Source organism: Centropristis striata, chromosome 2 (assembly GCF_030273125.1).
Source record: "Centropristis striata isolate RG_2023a ecotype Rhode Island chromosome 2, C.striata_1.0, whole genome shotgun sequence".
Classification (NCBI taxonomy): domain Eukaryota; kingdom Metazoa; phylum Chordata; class Actinopteri; order Perciformes; family Serranidae; genus Centropristis; species Centropristis striata.
Genome location: NC_081518.1, coordinates 38822484 through 38840795, shown reverse-complemented (window position 1 = coordinate 38840795; position 18312 = coordinate 38822484). Strand labels below are relative to the sequence as shown.

At 37.6% G+C, this 18312-nt stretch overlaps 3 protein-coding genes across 3 annotated transcripts in view; all 3 read left to right on the top strand.

The window, feature by feature from the left end:
• The first annotated feature begins 2862 nt into the window (after positions 1-2862).
• Positions 2863-5906, top strand: LOC131989433 (cytochrome c oxidase subunit 5A, mitochondrial-like). Its single transcript, XM_059354650.1, has 5 exons — positions 2863-3021; positions 4477-4593; positions 4921-5042; positions 5437-5559; positions 5777-5906. Exons 1-4 carry the CDS (start codon positions 2949-2951, stop codon positions 5548-5550), a joined length of 426 nt encoding a protein of 141 aa, XP_059210633.1. The 5' UTR covers positions 2863-2948; the 3' UTR covers positions 5551-5559; positions 5777-5906.
• Positions 5907-8703: 2797 nt separating this feature from the next.
• On the top strand, positions 8704-14817 carry fam219b (family with sequence similarity 219 member B). Its single transcript, XM_059323972.1, has 6 exons — positions 8704-8894; positions 9567-9675; positions 10705-10798; positions 10899-10976; positions 11427-11478; positions 13302-14817. The coding sequence occupies exons 1-6, from the start codon at positions 8820-8822 to the stop codon at positions 13449-13451; spliced, it is 558 nt and encodes a 185-aa protein (XP_059179955.1). The 5' UTR covers positions 8704-8819; the 3' UTR covers positions 13452-14817.
• Positions 14818-17068: 2251 nt separating this feature from the next.
• LOC131992723 (AT-rich interactive domain-containing protein 3B-like) overlaps positions 17069-18312 on the top strand; it is a 49368-nt gene continuing 48124 nt past the window's right edge. The window contains 2 exon segments of the mRNA XM_059358394.1: positions 17069-17321; positions 17323-17370. Coding sequence (XP_059214377.1) covers positions 17229-17321; positions 17323-17370 — 141 coding nt within the window. The 5' untranslated portion in view covers positions 17069-17228.

Genomic DNA, 18312 nt, shown 5'->3' with positions numbered 1-18312 from the left:
ACATCTACTGTGGTGCCCTGGGCTTAGGGCGGATTAGAGTTTACCACGTCACTAAGAACACTGAAACACACACACACACACACACACACACACAAACTTGAACCACAACACACAGCATGGTAATCCGCTATACCTTGGTTACATCCATTACACGGCCCTTCTGCGTGCATGTGATGTGTTTTCATAACCGCAAAAGAAAAAGAAAATGGATGAATATTATCAGCCATGTTATTAAATTAAGAAATCCCTTAATATGTGACCATTTGTGGATCATTTAATACAACATATTTCACCATAAAATGATAAAATCGTGTTTTGTCATGAAATCTGTCAACCCGTCAGCTCCTCGCATGCACTTATTCTAAAAGTTTTTTTAACTGCTGGACCAAGAAATTTGTCAAACTTGATTTGAGTGTATTTTTAAATCAAGAGCTCCATCTGCTGGTATTATATGCCCGTGAACTGCATCTTCTTTTTTAGGTGAGCCCTGATGTTAAAGGGGCACTCAATTCATTTTACATAATTTCTGTTTTCTCATTAAGATTGATACTATCCAGCTTTTGTGGCTCTCTTGGATCTCATAAATGAGCATTTAAGACTCAGTTGGGTTTCAGACTGACTACATTTTTTAGGTAGCCTGCATTACAAACTGTGCATGTAGAGTTTGAAAGTTGTGGTTGTTTATCAGGCAGAGAGTGTCTAATGAAAGGTGCTATGAAGTTGCATTAGGGAAAGTGGAGGACTAAGTGCTTTGGGAGCATGACTTACTCTCTGGGCTAAAAATTGGTATATTTGCTGCTTTGATGAGCTACGTTCTTATACAAATATAAAAAGTGACAATTTGGAATACTTATTATAAAATGAAAGCCAGTCCCAGTCCTGAGGATGTTTACCTGAGGTCATCACTAAATGATAGTTGCTGCCCCAACTAGATGGCCTTTACTTTCAAGGGACCTCAAAATCCTCATCATTAAAATATTGACAATAGAGAATACAAATACAGAAACACTGAGGCATCATACATAAACTAGGATGATGTAACAGGCTGACTTATGTTTAAAGGTGCATTGCATCATCGTATCAGGTTAAAATTATGTTGTACATAGATATGAAATAAAAAATAAAAATAAAATAAAAAAAAGGAAAAAAGAAATAGGGAAAAGGGGCTATCTTATACTATAACTGAACACAAATGGGCAAAAAAAAAACCCATTTTTTTAGGGAACTTTGTGACAATATGATGTAGATTAAATTGGTAATCTCTCTTAAATGATCAGAGATTCTCTGAAATGTGTTGGGAATTGTCCTGAAGCAAGGACAGATTAACCATATGGGCAACTGGGCAATTGCCAAGGGGCCCACAACCTCTAAAGGGCCCGAGGCAGTGTGGGCACAAGCAAAATATCTGGTTATCTCTTGCTTATATGTTAAACTGTCCATCGGAGCCATTGCTCAAAAATGAATTTTGAGGTGACAGGGTGATTTCTGTTTAAAATGAGCTGAGGACCAAAATGCTACTTGATTCTAGATTCTTGATTTTTGTTTGTGTCTTGTCTTCCTTTGTGATGGCTCTATCAATTCAATACATTTGTGCTGGGAGTAGGTGTTGTTAAATAAATACTGGATGCTTTGAAAGTGGTTGCTTCCTTATTTTTTTGTGAAAATTGACGAAACTTCCTTCCCTATTTTTTCTATCTTTTTGTACTGTGTCCTTTGATTGCCAAGAAAGGTGCCTTCCAAATAATTTTATTATTTTCACCCATAAGAACCCATTGTGACACCCGCGTAACAAACACTTTAAATCTTCTAGAATATCCCATATTCAGCTGTATGCTTGATCTTAACTCATTAAATGGCTAAGTTTAAACCCATTTAACAATTCTAATCCGTTAATAGGGTGTCCTGCATTGCATTTAACTTGTTCTCACCATATTTCCTGAAGAAATTGAAGTCACAATTTTGATATATGTTGTGGAGATGCAAACAAAAAGGCACATGGTTATTTGTTTTTATTTATTATTGATTTATTTATTCTTATTTTGTTACTTAAAAACAAATCTAAAAAAGAATTTGTTGTTAAACAGCACTATTAATGTCACAATTTTGATAAATGTTGTGGAGATGCAAAGAAAAAGGCAAATCTGTGTTTCTGTAAGCAGAAATTTTTTATTTTTTTTAAAGTAAGAAATATCATAAACATAAATACCTTAAATGCCCAATGTATCATATATTTCACATCACAGATCTTTGACATTTTGGGGTACATTTTTTATTTAAAACATCATAAATGTGTTCTATGTGGTCCACTTGGTCTGTGGTATATCCCCCATCATTTTCCTTTAAGGATTACTGGGTCTGGGTTCTTATGGGTTAAATAAGCATTATTATTATTATTATTATTATTATTATCTATGTGGTGGGTCAATTTTGCCAGATTATACTGATGCTGATGTGTTTTGTTTTCATAACATCATATGTGAGTGAGTGGCCTTGACAAGAGGACATAGTGGTGCATTTGTAGTTCTATGAGCGTTTGCACATCTGTACATTAAGATTCACTTCTTAGTTATTGATGTATTGAGTATATTAACTGTATATTACTGTAATTTATTCTATATTTTTTTGCCAGATTATGGTGATTCTGGGGTCGTGATGATGGGGCCCTTGAATATTGTTGCCCAGGGTTACAGCAAAGTGTTAACCTGGCCCTGTCCTGAAGCAATGGCAGAGCTGAATAAATAAATTGTTCCGGAGCTCTGAGGTCAAACATAAATCACTTTCACCCACAGTGAGATAAAGTGGCCACGAAGCGAACCTATCAACGGCTGTGACGTAGACCTCTTCGGCTATCTCCGTCAACCACGTGACCCTCGTTGCCCTCATCTTCGTGTTTGTCCGTCCAGTCTCTCTCTTTAGCGCATAGGACGGTTAGCACCCTCTGCGGTACCATGTTCCGAGCCGTGTTCCGACTGTCAACCCACGGGGTCCGGAGCCTGGCTCGGTCACGACCCTGCTACTCAGGTAGGACTGTCCGCTGGTTGTCCGGGGTAAAGTTATATAGCCTCTGTTATAAAGAGGACTACACTGAGCTTGCCCGGCTAGCTAGCTAGCTAGTTAGCTATTGCTGTGTGTGAAAGCTAACACCGGGTGACATTGAGTTATTTTTATGATTAGCCATCACTGTGGTTTTGATTTTAATATATTCTCGCAGTTCCACCACACACATTATATTTTTAATGGAGAACCGCGAAATTATTTTAAGCTAAAAAGTGACGACCTTGTGATGACCCTCCTTAGTTGGTTCAGGAGTGTCACTGACCGCAGTTTATACGCAGCACTTTGTAATGCTTAACTCAAACCTGTGAACCATAATATTCAAAGTATATAGATATCATTTTAAAATGTACGGTTTACTGTGAAAGTCTTTGCGGCCTGTCTGATGCTAATATTCCCCCATATTGACTGTCCTGAACTCTTACTGTACATGGGCTACAGCTGATCAGCTCTCGTTACTTCCAAGAAATTGTCTGTATATAGATGTTTTATTAATATCGTCACACTGTTAAAATACAATTTTTTTTTGTCAAAATTGTTTTTTTTTTTTGCCTAAATCATCAGAATCATATGCATCAGATAAGAACCCAGCAGAGAAGAGCTAGAGGGAGATTTTGTTGTTATCAGTTTAGTTTATCAGTGTTTCATTGTTGACACTATTATGGGTAATACTTTACTCTAAGGTGTCTACATAAGAGTGACATGAGCGTGTCATAAACATGACATGGGATGTGTCATGAACATTAATTACACTTTGAATTAACATTAGTGCTCATGATACTTGTCATGTCATGTTTCTGACAGGCTTGTGTGACTCTTATGTAGACACCTTCAAAATAAAGTGTTACCATATCTTGCTTAAGTCACAAAGACATGTTCAAAAAATTGCCTGAGTCATTTATTTCTCTTAAGTTACATAATTTACACACAGTGTTATTACTATGCCAATAGTCATCCTTTGTTACATCCTTTTTGAGTGAAATGATCAATAAATGTCATATGTTACACTTTTGGTGAAGTTTTTTGTGTTATTTTAGTCAGTTTGATGTGCAGTGTCCTGTAATGTTTTGTGCAAACTGATTTTAATTGTGTTTCTTAAGGTGATAGAGCTTTTGAAGAGATAGCTGTGTAGGATGCACTTCAGTTTTAAAATGTCACTGGTCCTGTGTGTGTGATTCAGGACCTGCAATAAAGAATTTCTGCAATTCACTCTTAAAACATGTCATATCCCATGCCAACCTGTTGCTGTTATAGCGTCTGAATACATTGCATCGGATGTTTCCTTTTATATAGGTTATCAAAGGAAAATGTAGAAATTTACAACTAGGTTCATGTTGCAAGTTTCTTAAAATGTTGGTGTTATATTTTCACTGGTATTGAAAAAAGAAGACGAAATCTCTCTGTCTGCCTCTTGTTTTCCAGCTCCTTTGGCCTCCAGAGGTTACTCCCATGCCCAGGTGGAGACGGATGAGGAGTTTGATGCTCGTTGGATAACATACTTCAGCAAGCCTGACATAGATGCCTGGGAACTCAGGAAAGGTGATTTCGTCAATTGACATTCTGTGCTTTTTTTATATTCTGACAATGTGTCGTTGTCTAGCTAATGTTAGTTTGGATCAAATACCAGACATACGTATAGTAAATTATGCCTATTGGTTCTTTATTATAATTTTCCATTTTGTCCAGCAGTGTTGGTACTGAGGTTTGTTCCTACTGTAACCACCTATAACAAAATTAAATGTATAAGGAATTTATTGCATGGGTTTATTAGTCCATCGAATATGACTTTTTCTCTCTACTTGGTCTTCTTATTGTTGTGAATCCTTTGAAGTAATGAGGCTTTTTTCCATTATTTTTAACCTAAAGGGATGAACACTCTGATCGGTTATGACCTGGTACCCGAGGCCAAGATCTTGGATTCGGCACTAAGGGCTTGCCGGAGACTGAACGACCTGGCCAGTGCCATCCGCATCCTTGAGGCCGTTAAGGTGAATGATCATCCCTTCATAGTTTGACTTCTGGTCCATCACAAACATTTCTGCTGAACTTTGTTTCAGTAAAGAAGTGTGACTCCTGACAGACTCAGAACTTGAATGACAACTCTTTAACTTACCAGAACTCAGGAATTTGTCTTTGTCACTGTAAGGCAAAGACGTATCAATAATGGTCCATATTATCACACAACAATATTACTGTTTGTTTTTAAATATATACTATATATAATGTTAATTTACAAACATTTAATGCAACACCCCTAAGTGCAAATAATTCACTGGATTGTATAGGTTGATACTCATCATCCCATAACTGCTTGCTACCAGATTTGCAAGTATTGCCAATTATAAAATTCTTCTCATGTGTTGATTTTTTTGTGTTTTGCAGGACAAAGCAGGCCCACACAAAGATATATATCCCTACCTGATCCAAGAGCTGAAGCCCACCCTGTCAGAACTCGGCATCTCAACTCCAGAAGAGCTGGGCATGGACAAGTTGTAGACTGTCAAGGTGAGACCGCACGATAATATACTACTAGACATGACTTGGGAAGTCGATGGGGCTTTAGAGAGAGAATTCCTTTGTGCATAAATACTGATGCTGTCCAGTGCTACTTCAAACCCCTTATGTTTTTCGCTGGCCTACTTTATGAATGTACAGCAGACCATAAATTATATTGTATGTTATTTGGTTGCAGCCTAAAATCTCTTTTCTTCCTTTTCCTCAGGTCATTTGATGTATAAAGAGAAGATCTCTCCTGATTCTCTCCTGTCAAATATGTCTATATTGTTGATTAAATCCATGCTGTCCTATTGTGTACAAAATGGTGGACCTAATAAAGAAAACCAATTATAGAAGACTGTGTGTTATGCTTTCTTTTCTTGACATTATTATTATTTTTTTTTTACAGAAGATGCTTTGACTCATCAGAGCAGGAAAGGCATTTGTGTAAATAATATTGATGTTGGCTGCATTCCATATAGGAGTTTTGTCACTGGCTTACTGGGCTACTTCCATTGAATGGAGCCATTGTTAATGTTTTTAGTCACACCTTTGCTATAAAGAGTGTCTGTTTTGAAAAAGGTGTGTTATGCAAATGAAAGTGGGTGAAGACTATAAACATACAACAGCTTCCACTCTATTTCAGTGAATATCGGTAAGAGCATTTTATGATGGTTAAACTAGAAAGACCAAATTGTCAACCAGTGCTGCAGAATTGGTTTTTACATTATCCTTATTCAAACTCTTTTAATAAAAGCAAATTGTATTATTTTTTCGCAAATAAGTACATAGTGTATGGAGTGCAGGGTCACAAACAAACAGCAGCAGTTAAAGAATAAACAGGGCTGTGATATTTTAAACCGTATTTCAATTTTAGATAGAGGAAGACAGACCTCATAAGGCAGAATTTAAACCAGTGGTGTTACGATAATCGCAGATTCATTAAGTCAGGGATTCCCAAAGTGTGGTGCGTGGACCCCTGGGAGTGCGTGAGCTGCTGTTAGGGGGTGCGCGAGATGAAAAATGTAATGGCGGTCTGATAATGACACAATTACATTTTTTCCCCCCACACAAAAAAGACGTGTTATTAATTAATTAATAAATACAGGCTATTCAATTTTGTGTCATTTTTTGTTAATTTTTGCATCTATTTTGGTCAGTTTTGCATCTATTTTTTGGTTGTTTGGTAATTTTTAAATGTGTTTTTGGTCAATTTGTGTCTATTTTGATCATTTTGTGTCATCTTTGGTCATTTTTGCATCTATTTTTGCTTGTTTTTGATCTTATAATGAAGCGTAGAAGAAGTTATCTTCTTGTTCTAGTATCATTTTTCCAACCTGTGTTATGATGATGGGGTCGTGTTCACTCCACGCTCATTTAAATTTGCTGCAATTTTTAAATTTGCTGCAATTCTCAAAATATTATAAAATTTTCCCAACTGATCTTCTTTCTGCCTCTGATCCTGAGCCTGTCATTATCCTCCACCTTTAATATGGCTACAAAAACTCTTATTGCATTTTTTTTTTTTTTGAAGGTGTGGGGGATTGGGGGTGCGTCAACCCAGTTGGGACATAGAAGGGGGTGCACGGCTGAAAAAGTTTGGGATCCGCTGCATTAAGTCATTACAGAACGTGATTTGTTTGTCAAGAAGACAGTCGAGGTATTTTGCAGTGAAAACTTTTCTCGCCCGCCAGATGGCGACAGGTGGCTGAAAATGTTTCTCCTGGCTTTCTCCGCATCTACAAAGGAAAACGGAAAGGAGAAATCATTCTTCATAGAGTTTAATATTTTTGTCATTCTTCGCCACAAACTATACAGTCATTTCTTTATATATTATAATTACATTTGAATCGTTGCAATCGTTATTTTTCGTGTTTACTTGGGTATACTTTGACGTCTATGTTGTTGTGCTGCCAAGTAATTGCTTACCCTATTGAGCATGACGAACTACTGCACAAACCAAACATTACATTAAATCTATTTAGATGGCGCATATCACGTTTATTTATCCAAAGCGTTAAGACGCTGCGTTTTATGATTGTGCCAGAGCAGCTTTGGTTTGGTTTTACTTTGAAAGATTTTTCCCGGAAGTAATATGAATCTTGCCATTAATAGCATCATACCATAGCTAATATTAAGCATTAAAAACAGGACAGCCAAAACACATCAGGAAATATTACATGAAGTACTGTTAAAAACATCCGGATTGACACAACAGGGGAGGGAAATAGTGTTCATGTGGGTTCCAGCTCATCTAGGGTTAATATGAAATGAAAAAGCAGACAAAATGACTAAGGAAGCAGTAGAAGAGGTGGAAATGAAAGTAAAATTATCAAAAGCAGAGGAGAAAAGTCCAATCTGGAAAGAAATAATCAGTCAGTGGAACCACCATTGGAAGAGGGAGATAAAAGGGAGACATTTATACAAACTGAAAAGTGTAGTAGGGGAGGCAGGTGTTATGGTGATAATAGAACAGAACAAGTAATTATAAGTAGACTAAGAATAGGGGACAGTAGGTTAAATAACACACTTAATATAATAAGAAAACATGCAGCTGGTGAGTGTAACTGTGGGGAGAGGGAGACAGTAGAACATGTGGTAACAGCGTGTCCTGAGTATGAAAGGGAGACGGAAAGGATGATAGATAGATAGATAGATAGATAGATAGATAGATAGATAGATAGATAGATATACTTTATTTATCCCAAGCTGGGAAATTACAGTGTAGCAGCAGCATTACACACAGAGACAATAACAACACAATTAAATAAAAAGAACAACCTAGGCATACTTCAAGCAATAAAATATAAAAATACAATAAAATATAAAGTGTCTAAAGAAGGAGTAGAATAGAATTCCAGTGCAGAATAAATATGAATATACAGTATAAAAATGTTGGTGCTATGAAACGCATTGCAGAAGGCAGCTATAAGAGGAGAAAATTTCAAAAATATAATAGAAGGTGGGAAATCTGGAGAAGGGAGGAAAATCCTTCTGAGATTTCTTGCCACAACTGGACCAATTCAAAGAATATAACAGAAGGAAAGTATGAAAAAAATTAAGTCCAGCAGATGGCGGTAAATGCAACGAAAAGGATGCCAACTGCCAATAAACACCAAAGAAGAAGAAGATCATAGCATAGCTAGCTAGCTAGCTAACAGAAGTGCCTACCTGCTCCTGAAGAAAAACAACAACAAGAAGTCTGGCGCCGGTGGGACACTTGTCATCATGGCTGTGTTGAGGTGTAAATTGTGACAACTAACGCCAAGATGATGAACGACATCATAGAGGAACCAGAGAAGGACAGTCTGCTGGAGGCGCAATCGGAGCCACAAGTTTTGTCGGTAATGCTAGCTAATGCTACCCGGCTAACGCTAGCTTGTAAATAGGAACTGGGAGGCTAGCTGACTAGCTTAGCCTGTGATTTCTGACAGTTATGTAGTTGAAACATGCTTTTAAAATATGTGCCGAGATGGTCAGCTCTCTGTCGTTAGACATTGCTAAGTGTGAGGGTAAATTATATCGAATGACATGATTAATGGGCCAAAATACACGTAATATTGATGATATTTTCATACGCCGAAGGGAACGATGGGAAAATTCGTAGTTTTTGATTTTTTAAAGAACTAAATCATCTGGTTTGTGAATTGTTTGGGTTTGCCACTGCTACAAGATACATTAATACATTTGTTCATGATTATATTTTGTCACATTGAAGTTAGTTTATATACTTGTAAGACACCCCGAAAACTTTATAAGGCTTGTCACTTAAGATCACGTGATGTCAAGTCAGTTTTATATATATATGTATATATAGCCCAGTATTATAAATTTGGCCTCTGAATAGTTTACAATCTGTACAACATATGACACCCTCTGTCCTTTGACACTTGCTTCGGATAAGGAAAAGCCCTTATTACCCTCTGATTAAATGTAGTATTTTTATTATTGTCTTGTCACTTGGCTGCCTCACATGAGTATGAAATACAGATTATCCTTAATTTCTACAATATCAGGGACCCAGTAATGGTGCAAGGCCTAAGACTGCTGATGGAGGGATCAGGCCTGTGGAAAAAAGAGGACCTTACATCATGTCCAGAGCTCCAGCAATCCACCTCAAACTACGTAAGCATTTTCTTGACTCATCATAAGCCATGTCATTATTACATCTGTCTGTTGATCAAGAGTCCTTTCATAATTATTGTTTTTAGTGCAGAATGGCACGGCTAAAGAAAGTTAAATGTGCAGCTGGCAGGTCAGCACAGCCTGAGCCTGTGACAGTGATGAGCAGGGTCCCCCAGTTTCATTAGGACTGTGTATAGAAAGCCGTCCGTACAGCCAACATTCATCACAAACATTTCTGTACTTGTTTACTGCAGACTGACTGGCATTTCCCCATAAGGGAGAGGCGACGCCGGGTTTTATGCACTGTAAAGTGACGGTAGTTTGAATCTGTCATGTGAGATCAGAGGGACACATGACTTATTTCACACTCCCTTTAGTCGATGTTTTAAATATGTTAACATATAGGAAATAGAAGAGGGAAAGGGTAACAAGTCGTGGAACTGAGTTCAAAACTGTGTATCAAGTGGATTCCAGAAACATTCTTGACTTTTGGGATCTAATTTTGTGGGAGCTATGTGTGAAACCCAACTTGAACACGTATGAATAAACATATTTTTAAAATGCCACAAGTATTTGTACATTATTGTATGCTATTTTATTTTTTCCATTTCCAACCATAACTATATAATAATATATATATATATAACTATATATAATTATAAAGCATATTCTGATATTATTCTATAGGTCTAACAGAGGGATGTCAGTCATTCTTATCTAACATACTAATATAGGATTTTCTAACTCAAAATCGCTTCAAAGTAATAAAATATAAAATCCGATAGTGAAAAACTGCATGACTCCTTTAATAGATCTCAATCACTTAAGTTGTATTTGTACCGAAGAGACAATTAAAAATAAGAGAAAATTTGTGAATGTGGCAAGTTATCCTTAACCACTTGTACAAGCCACTTAAGAACTGTTCGTACAAGTGGTTCTTGCATGAGGCCCACTTCTTATGTGAGCTTTTTTTTTGACTGTCATCCAATCAGTCCTAGTCAGTACACAAATGCCTCTTATTATTTATAGAGAAACATCGGGAGATGGCGAGGAAAGCACTGAAGAAGAAAGCCCTTTCACCAGGTCCTCCAGTGATGCATCAGCCCAGACAAGGAGCTAAGAGGTAAAGAAAAAGGAAAGAGGAAGCTGCTTTTAGAGATGTCAGTATAAAGCAGTTTGTTTTGCATGATTTTTTTTTTTACAGCTTCTGGTTCTCCTTTTAGGACAGTGAAATATAACAAGGGCTACGCTGCTTTGAGTCAGCACGCGGAGGAAACTTTGGTTGCACTGGACTCAGACAGGTAAGCTTCCTCCAGTCTGATTTTTGTTGTTGATTTCCTGAGCTCTGGACACCTCATGTCTCATGTCACCTGGACATTCAAGGTCCCACCCATAAACCTGACTGCCCAATAGTGAGTAAGAAACACCCCCTTTTGGTATCAAATAACTAATTTAAACCAAACTTATCAGAAACACTTGCACAAACATCTATGTGAAAAGAACTTGCTAAAAATACAAAATATCCTTGGTGAAAATGTATGCATTTGACATGTGATTTGAGTTTTTAGTTTGGCCCATGTCCCATCCATTAACATGACAAGGGGCAGGATTTATGACTGATACTGAAGCCAGCAACTAGGGGGCGATCGAGTATTTGGCTTCACTGTTAGGAAGCTGTCTATAAAGTCTATGACAGACACAGAGTTGTTTTTAAACCAGAATGACACAACCTGTCTTACTTGTCCTTCCAGTGATGAAGAGATCGATTTTGAGCAGTATTCCTCAGGATACTCTTCAGCTGAGGTGAGTTAGGCCCGAAGGGACCTTCTTCAGATGTTTTCATAATCACACACAGTCTTGCTGGCTGTGTGACTATAGCCGTTTGTGTGTTTGCATAAAACTATATACATATTTTGAATATAAATATATATTTTATATTATTATAAACCAGGCCTTGATTTTTCCATTTTGCCCTTCCATCTTTGTCACCTGTCATTCAGGTCACCACACAGTTTCTGCATGACAAAAAGTGGCACATTATTTGAGGGTTGTGTTGTAAGATAGCATCACACCCAAATTATACACATTTAGCAAGCAGTACATTGATAAGGGATTGAAAGGGAAGATAATTTTCCCAACATGGTATAAAAATATAAAACAACTTGCCTATTATGAGTAAAACTGCTAGACATACATCAACATTTAAATCAGGTGCAGAGCTTGTCTGTGTTTGTATGCTTTCATACAATAAATAGTGGCTGTCTTTGTTTAAACATACTGAGCCTCTGGCTAATTGTTGACCTCAGATATATAGCTGGGTTGTTTGTGCTGCTTTGCAGCAGAGCTCTGTCATACCTGTTTTGTCGCATTGCTGTTGTGTAACTTACATTTTCATCATAGCTAAGATGCATACAGAAATATATTAAAAGTCAATGCATAGTTCACTGGCCGGGCATGAATCCCAGTTATGTATGTATGTATGTATATGTGTATATATGTATGTGTATATATGTTCACTGGCCGGGCATGAATCCCAGTTATTTATGTATGTATGTATATGTGTATATATGTATGTGTATATATGTTCACTGGCCGGGCATGAATCCCAGTTATTTATGTATGTATATATATGTATATATATAGATACACACACATATATATATATACATATATACACATATGTGTGTGTGTGTGTGTGTGTGTGTGTATATATGTATATATATATATATATATGTGTGCTTATAGATATGTATGTATATTATATATGTATGTATATGTGTGTGTGTGTGTGTGTGTGTGTGTGTATATATATATATATATATATATATATATACACACACACACACACACACGTGTGTACTTTTTTCTGACAAAATTGCCACTACAATATATATTGAATTTGAAGGGGACTGGGGATAGGTGTTTGTACAGTAAAATAAAAAAAACGCCTCCTACCACTTCATCATGACTTTGGAATTTCTTAAAGTGTTAACAGAGCACTGTTTGCATCACTGGCAAGTTAACTTAAACCCAAAAGCCAGTTGAATCTATCAGTTTATGCAACTCAAAAGTTGTAAAACATCAACACAAAACATAAACGCATCAAACTCAACATCAAAAAACAAAAACTTTCTTTGTTTGAGCATTCAATATCTTGTCTTTGTGCTGTAAATTGAAGGTCCCATTCTGTTTTTCACAGCATTCCAACTTTTTTTGAATAGGGGTTGTAGATAATATTTGCCTGGCGAGTGAAGTAACTTTGTTTCCTCCAAAAGTCCAAGTATCTTAGAACAAGTTAGGTGAGCTCATGACACAGTTATGATAATCCTTATTGACTTCTGTAGCTTATATCCATTGTAAACAACATACTGTAGCTGCTGTGGCTCGAAAACATGTAATATATTTGATGTTTGAAATTCACATTTTTAAATATCACATTATAAACTGTATTTTGACTTTATACCCTCTGTATTTGAGGTAAACTGATTTTGCTTAGTTGAGGGAAGAGGTAGCTAAACAATTAGTAATATGTATTTAGTTTGGTTCAGAGCAGCAGGCACTAGTAATCAAGCCACCTTACTCTGATGTGTATGTGTGTTAGTGAGGTTCTTCTTTTTGCTCTCCAGGTGCATCCTGATTTAAGCCGGCAGCTGCTTCAGGATGGTTACCGTCTGGATGAGATCCCCGATGACGAGGACCTGGACCTGATTCCGCCCAAAGCCATGGGCTCCTCTGTGTGCTGCTGCACTGAGGGCCCGTCCTGCTCCATGCAGTGATGCCGGTGCTGTGACTCGAACCTTTTTAAAGGCTTGGCACGGGTCCCTGGCTTTAGTCACTGGTGCCTGAGGCCCTCCTTCTAACCCAGCTCCCATGCTGTGCTGCCTGAGGACTTCCAGCTCTGAAGCCAAACTCCTGTTCATGCAGGACTACGTGCACCAAGATCGTTCAACCCACATGAAAACGCGGACGGACATAAGAACAAGCCTTATTCACTGTGACCCCAAAGCTTGACCAATTTTTTAATTTTTCTTTTTATAGAACTTCATGAAATGCTAACTATGCCACTGCTTAGTAAAGGAGTGGCTGAGTAAATAATTATTTGGGATAGGTCATCATTGACCTAAATGAGAGATGGTTACTGTGTTTTGCGCTCTGCCGAACAAGTCTGCGGCCCTCTTAGCACGACATGCATACATATGGTGTCTTGTGTGTTAATGTTCTGGCCCTTGGTGAGTATGAATTTATCTAGCTATTAACAAACTGCTACATGAAGGCACCTAGCATGATCATGGACATTCCCAGACTGTTGTTGCATTAACTGGATGTTTTTTCTTTTTCTTTTCTGTGTCTGCCCTTAAAAACTACATTAGACTTCCATTCCAAAATGAGATGGTCACCACTTTGGGAAAATATGACATCCAGTCCAGCAGAAAGAACGACTTAAAAATACAAAATAAAATAGTGCAGAGCACTACTTTAAAAATAGGATGTATAGCGACTGTGTGCAGCCACATAGGTTCTTTCTTGCACATGTCATGATAGTTTTTTATTTTGGCAAATATTTCTCCCTCCATTACCTCAAATGAGGTGTAGAAGAGAAGCTTGGCAGAGAATTATCTTCTCCTACTTTGGCATTATTTGCTCTGTGTCTGAGAAGAAAAAGACTTTATCACATTATACAAGTTGTTATTGAGCAAACATACCAAGAAGGAATGACTCATCCTCTGCCTGTAGAAGATATACATTAAGAGAAAATGTGTCGTACAGAGTTATCCACTGTTTGAAAGAGTAATATGTACTCTTACCAAATGTTACACTCCTGTGTATGGCACAACATGTAAGCAGATGAGTTACTGAACTAACTAACCAATAACATTAAGTTTATAATCTCGTATTTTTAGAAATAACTTTGATTGGAAAGAAAACAATTCACTTCAGTCATAAAAAAGCAGTTACAAAAACATTTAAGCAAAAATATACTTAAGATTACATTTGTTTATTTTCTAATTTAAATTCCCTTTTTTAAAATAAACTATTTGGATTGGATAGAATTTTTTTTTTTCTTTTTGCATTTTCAATCAGTACCTTTTGCTTTATTTATTTATTTATTTATGAGTATATTTGTTTGGGAAACTAAAAATAGTTGTTACAGATGAAAAAAAGCAAACCACATCTGCATACAGAAACTATGCGGTGGTTTTTATTTCTGTTTTTGTCTGTTGCTTTCTACACATTGGATACGTGCTGAAAAATGGAAATCTTTTTTAACTCTTTTCTTTTTTTCAACTTTAAAAAATGTACTTGCTCACTCATGTTACAGTCTGGGTCATATTTTTAATATTGATTGTTGGTGTTCATTTTTTAAACCATGCATTAACAGAACATGTTCAATATCAGAGCAAGTGACACTGATCACTTCTCAGGAGATTGTTTGTGAGTGTGTGTGTGTGCGTGTATGTGTGCTTGTGCTTGTGCTTGTGTGTGTGTGTGTGTGTGTGTGTGTGTGTGTGTGTGTGTGTGTGTGTGTGTGTGTGTGTGTGTGTGTGTGTGTGTGTGTGTGTGTGTGTGTGTGTGTGTGTGTGTGTGTGTGTGTGTGTGTGTGTGTGTGTGTGTGTGTGTGTGCGTGCGTGCGTGCGTGCGTGCGTGCGTGCGTGCGTGCGTGCGTGCGTGCGTGCGTGCGTGCGTGCGTGCGTGCGTGCGTGCGTGCGTGCGTGCGTGCGTGCGTGCGTGCGTGCGTGCGTGCGTGCGTGCGTGCGTGCGTGCGTGCGCGTGTGTGACTACAAAGTAATTTGCCTTTCACACACATTGGTAAAGTAAATGGAGTTTAAGATTGAACAACTATTGAAGTGCATAGATGTTTGAGTCAGGATAAGTGTGTGTGTGGGCCACACTGCTGTGTCTCATGCTGTGATGTTGGTTATAAAAGGTGTAACTGTCAGTCATATAAATGAAAGGTATAGCAGACCACTTGACCACCATACAGAATTTAAGGATGGTAAAGAATATAACATTTTGTGCTAGAAAAAGTAGGGACCTAAATGTGTACTTTGCAGAGTCGGGATCAATTCACAAGGTGGATTGTGTTAAAACATTTGCAGTTGAAATGCTAGGTGTTAAAAATGTTACTTTAAGAACATGGGAATGTACACTTTCTCCTCACAGCGCTCCATTCTTCTAATGTGGGTGAATTAGAAATGGAAGTGATTTCTGCTATCACACTGAGTGTGAGACACTCAATCCAAGTGTGAGGTAAATGCTTTAAATGTAACAGCTGAATTGAAAGTGTATTGACCCCGGCCCTGGCTCTGCACGATGTTTCTATGTACACGAATATTGCACTTAACACCAGTGGTCAGTAGCAAGTACACTTGACGCACCTGTACTATGCAACTATGGGGACAATCTGCTTGTTATAAAACATTGTGACAATATAGTGTTATTGAGTGCTAAATGCAATAACTTAGTTATTTTATGATGGTAAACACTAATCTTTTTTATTTGATTGTACTGTTTATTGGTTTACATTATTAAAATAAAGCTATTATCTATACTTTAATGTGTATGACTGTGATTATAATCAGGAGGAATCGTTTCCGGTAGTGCTTGTGTAAGAAGGCAGTATGTCCATTAATTATGGGATCTAAATGAGTTATGTATACAGTTATGTGGTTGATAGAAACAACTATTTTGACAGGATGTAGTCACGTTATACACAAGGGGGCAGCACAGAGCTGTGCAGCTTTCTCAATGCAATAATGCAGTTCCCATTGATTAAGGCCCCTTGTGATGAGGCTTTGGTAGTATTTAATTCAAACATTGCATCATAATCATTGCCATGTCATGTAGCATTCAGAGCAAGTTTTTCCCATTGTCTTTGGAATAGATAGATAGATAGATAGTAGTTTTTGAATGGAAAAAGACAGGTACATAAAAAAAAGGACGGAAAAAAGATTAAATTAAATAGAATAAAAACAAAATGCATTAAAAAACGCTATACAATATAAACAATAAGGATAATTTAGTGCAAAACTGCAGCAGTGTAAATAAATTAAAAACATATATCTATGTATACTTTAGATTTAGCTTAGTTTATCAATAGTATAAAAATAGTTTGGGTAAATTATTTATAGTATATGTGCACAGGTATATCTACATCTAGTTTCCGCCTGCTAAATGCTAAATTTAACAAATGAATAAATGTGTATTATATATGTATAATATATGAGTAAACTGCAGGTAAAGGTACTTAAAAAGCGTGTCATTGAAGTGAAGAGGCTGTGAGACTTGTTGCTGTCGCTGGGCGGGCCTAATGCTGTTGTGCGCCATGCGGGGGGTGTCAATTGAAGGGGAGGAAAAAAAACGACTGAAGGGAGTAACCTCAGCGCTCTGCGAGATATGAGATCGGGCCATTTTCCAGTCGGTCCCCTGTTCTATTAAAGAAGAAAATCACGAAGAGCACTGGGGGAAGAACGACAGCACCGCAGGGACATTAGCAGCGGTCGCCCAGAAGAGAGGCTTCTTTCTGCTGGCGGATCAGTCGCCATCTACGGTGCATGCACAGGATCTCTGCCCCCGTGCGCGCGCGCGTGTGTGTTTACAAGTGTTTGAACGAGTGCCACAAACGAGGGAAGGACGCTCGAGCCAAGGAAGGAAGGAGGGATGGTGGACAATTCAAGCAGTAGTAAGGCACAAATGGTGAGTCGTGGTAATGCTTGGCGTTTCTTTACGTTTCTCCGACCTGTAACGAGCTAAAAAACCTTTCGAAAAACGCAGTTTGACCGCCTTAGTTACGGGAAAGAGTTGGCTCGCTTTGCGTGACATTTTCCAAAAGAAAAACGAAGAAAAACTTTCAGAGCTAATTTCACCTTATGGTATGTTACTTTTTTTTCTTCTTTTTTAAAAAAACTTATGTTACAATCTTATGACAACATTGTTATACAGCTTTACAACAGTAACGAACGTTTAAAGGCTAGTTTTGCTTGTTTGTGCGTAAACTTATCCAAAACCCTATTAGGATACGCGCACGTTACGCACGTATTTTGAGGATGTGGCAGCTAGCCAAATGCGGAAAAGGCGTACATTTTTGACAATTTGGCTAAACTGTTTTTTCTTCACTTGGGTTGTTGTTTGCTTTATTAAGATACATGCAGTTTGGTTTGCCCTCGTTTTAATTTAACACTGAAGTTTCTGCCTCTCGGGTTGACTAGCTAGTTTGATCACTAGTTAACGTTAGCTACTTATAACACTAGCATTTTACTTTCTTCACTGAAACGCAATAGTTAAAGCCAGTTATTCACAACTTGCTTTGACAAAGGTGATTTGACGTGGAATAGGATGTCGTAGTGTGGATTAACTGTACTACTCCGATAAGAAGTCATAGTAATAGAATAAGTAAATAACTAACATTTAATTGTTTTTTTTCTCTTCTGGTATTACCAAAGAATATCTCGCAGCCTGCTGCTGTAGTGTCCACGATTTGACGTTTGGCTGTGATATCTGTGTAGACTCTCTAAACCCTCAGGTCTTTTAAGGATTGCTTTGGGCCTTTTTTGCAAAGATTTTGCCTCAATGGTTTGTGATATGCCAGGTTACAGTACTGGGGTTGCAGACAGTGTTGGGAAATTTTCATTAACATGC